Source organism: Chiloscyllium plagiosum, chromosome 7 (genome assembly GCF_004010195.1).
Source record: "Chiloscyllium plagiosum isolate BGI_BamShark_2017 chromosome 7, ASM401019v2, whole genome shotgun sequence".
Classification (NCBI taxonomy): Eukaryota; Metazoa; Chordata; class Chondrichthyes; order Orectolobiformes; family Hemiscylliidae; genus Chiloscyllium; species Chiloscyllium plagiosum.
Genome location: NC_057716.1, coordinates 106,293,691 through 106,296,295, shown reverse-complemented (window position 1 = coordinate 106,296,295; position 2,605 = coordinate 106,293,691). Strand labels below are relative to the sequence as shown.

At 47.6% G+C, this 2,605-nt stretch overlaps 1 protein-coding gene across 1 annotated transcript in view; it reads right to left on the bottom strand.

Annotated features, from left to right (window-relative positions):
* The window catches only part of LOC122551956 (sterol 26-hydroxylase, mitochondrial-like), a 54,226-nt gene that overhangs the window by 9,282 nt on the left and 42,339 nt on the right, over window positions 1-2,605 (bottom strand). The window contains exon 7 of the mRNA XM_043694527.1: window positions 384-462. Coding sequence (XP_043550462.1) covers window positions 384-462 — 79 coding nt within the window. The remainder of the gene's footprint in view (window positions 1-383; window positions 463-2,605) is intronic.

Here is a 2,605-nt window from a genome sequence, read left to right as displayed (position 1 = left end):
GTGTGTCTCTGTCTCTCGGTGTGACTGTGTGGGTCTGTCTCTGTCTCTCGGTGTGGGTCTGTCTCTGTCTCTCTCGGTGTGAGTGTTGGTCTGTCTCTGTTTCTCTCGGTGTGAGTGTGCATCCCTACTTCTCCCAGTTTATGAAGATATTTAGTGTAACTGTTTTTACCTCAGTTGCTTATTGACAGATTTGCTGTCTCTCGGTGTGACTGTGTGGGTCTGTCTCTGTCTCTCGGTGTGGGTCTGTCTCTGTCTCTCTCGGTGTGAGTGTTGGTCTGTCTCTGTTTCTCTCGGTGTGAGTGTGCATCCCTACTTCTCCCAGTTTATGAAGATATTTAGTGTAACTGTTTTTACCTCAGTTGCTTATTGACAGATTTGCTTACTTTCTGTGGAATATGGTAACCACCCAACACGATGTCCCTGTGCAGTGTGCGAACCACGTTTGGAACAACTGGGTACAACCTGGGGGGGAAAACAGAAGGAAAACTGACCATTTTGTTCTTGTATTTCAACTGCTTGTTGCGTGCCAGCCACCCTCTGCCAGATCCCCCTGTGTCCCCTCTACACATGCTCCCCCTCTCCCCTGCTTATTCCCCGTCCGTGTCCCCTCTAAGACATAGGAGCAGAAATTAGGCCATCTACTCTGCCACTCAATAATGGCTCAACTCCATTCTCCTGCTTCCTCCCCGTAACCCTCAATCCCTTTGGTACTCCAGAACCTATCTATCTCAGTCTTAAATAGACTCTCTATTAAAAATGACCTGGTTTCCACAGCCTCCTGTGGTAATGAACTCCATACTTATTCTGCTCTCGTGAGCCCTGTGCACTCTCCCCATGACCATCATTTATTGCCACCTCTAATTGCCCCTTGAACCGATGGCTTGCTTGACTATTTCCGAGGCTGGCTCAGGCTGTTGTGTGTTGCTGCCTCTGGGCTCCTGTAGGCCAGACCATGGAAGGATGGTAGATTTCCTTCACTCAAGGATAACACTGAACAGGCTGGGAGGTTGACAGCAATCTGTGATATATTTCATGATTGCTCTCACTGAAAGTAGTTTTCGATCGTAGATTTAATTCACCAAGTTTTAATTGTACTGGCTGCTGTGGTGAGTTTTGAGCCCTTGTCCCTCGAGCTTTGGCCTGGAGTTTAGAGTTCAGCGATGTTACACAATGTCACTCTCCCCTAGTCTGAGACACTCGTTAAATACTGTATCATACTCTAGGGAGGGTACATCTCTGCATCTGTTCTCCACAGTAGTCACAGCTGAGAAGAATCCTGAGGTGCTAGCAGATGGAGGTGAGAACGTTGGTTATCACGGGAGGTGGATGTTTGAGAAGGGACCGGTCCATTTCAGGGACGTCTGTACTACACTTGAGGATCTGCAAGAAGGACTATCTCACTTTCTCTGTCACTCTCACACATTCACTCTCTCATACTCTCACTCTCTTACTCTCTCCCATTCTCTCCACTTTCACACACTCACTCTCACTGTCTCACTCTCACACACTCTCACTCACACACTCTCTCACTCATAGTCTTACTCTCTCACACTCACTCTCTCACTCTTACTCTCTCACTCTCACATTCTCACTCTCTTACTCAAACTGGCTCACTCTCTCATTCTCTTTCACTGTCTCACACACTCTCTCCCTCTCACATTCTCACACTCTCAGTCTCACCCTTCTCCCTTCCTCGTCTTGCCCTCTCCCACCCTGCCCAGTGCCCTAACTGGGTTTTAGGTTAAGGGGTTTCATTAACCAGGGTGGGTAAAGTGTGCCCTCTCCAGTCCCCAGCGAGAGAGTGCAGGGTGACAGGGTAACTGAGCCGTTGGAACGAGAGCTGACAGGGAGGAGATTGATCTTCTTGTCATAGTCCAGATCAGCTTCAAGATATGGTCTGATATTGGAAAGAACATGAACGTGGTCTTACTGAGGGAGTCATCCTGAACTAGGTTGTACATTTAATGACTATTAGTTGCATTTATATAGCACCTTAATCCACTCAAACCCATGCCCACTTCCATCTAGGGCAGCAGATCCATGGGAACACCATCCCCTGCAAGTTCCCCTCGAGCCCCTCACCATCCTGACTTGGAAATATAATCACCGTTCCTTCAGTGTCACTGGGTCAGAATCCTGGGATTCAGCACATGGACTGCAGCGGTTCAAGAAGGCAGCTCACCCCCACCTTCTCAAGGGGCAACTAGGGGTTAGACAGTAAATATTGGCCCAGCCAGTGATGGCCACGTCAACAGTAGAATATCCTAACAACTATATACAAGGATTGACGATAACCAAGGAGTACAATTGGTAAGAAAGCCATATCAGTGATGTCTGTATCATGGTGTGTGAACATGAGAATTTGATATACATGTAATGGTACCACAGTTATTGCTGAGGCCTGCCTACACATTACTGATGGTTATTTCTTATTTGATAAAGTTATTTTAGAGTTATACAGCTTAGAAACAGATGCTTCATAGAGACATAGAGATGTACAGCACGGAAACAGACCCTTCGGTCCAACCCGTCCATGCTGACCAGATATCCCAACCCAATCTAGTCCCACCTGCCAGCACCTGGCCCATATCCCTCCAAACCCTTC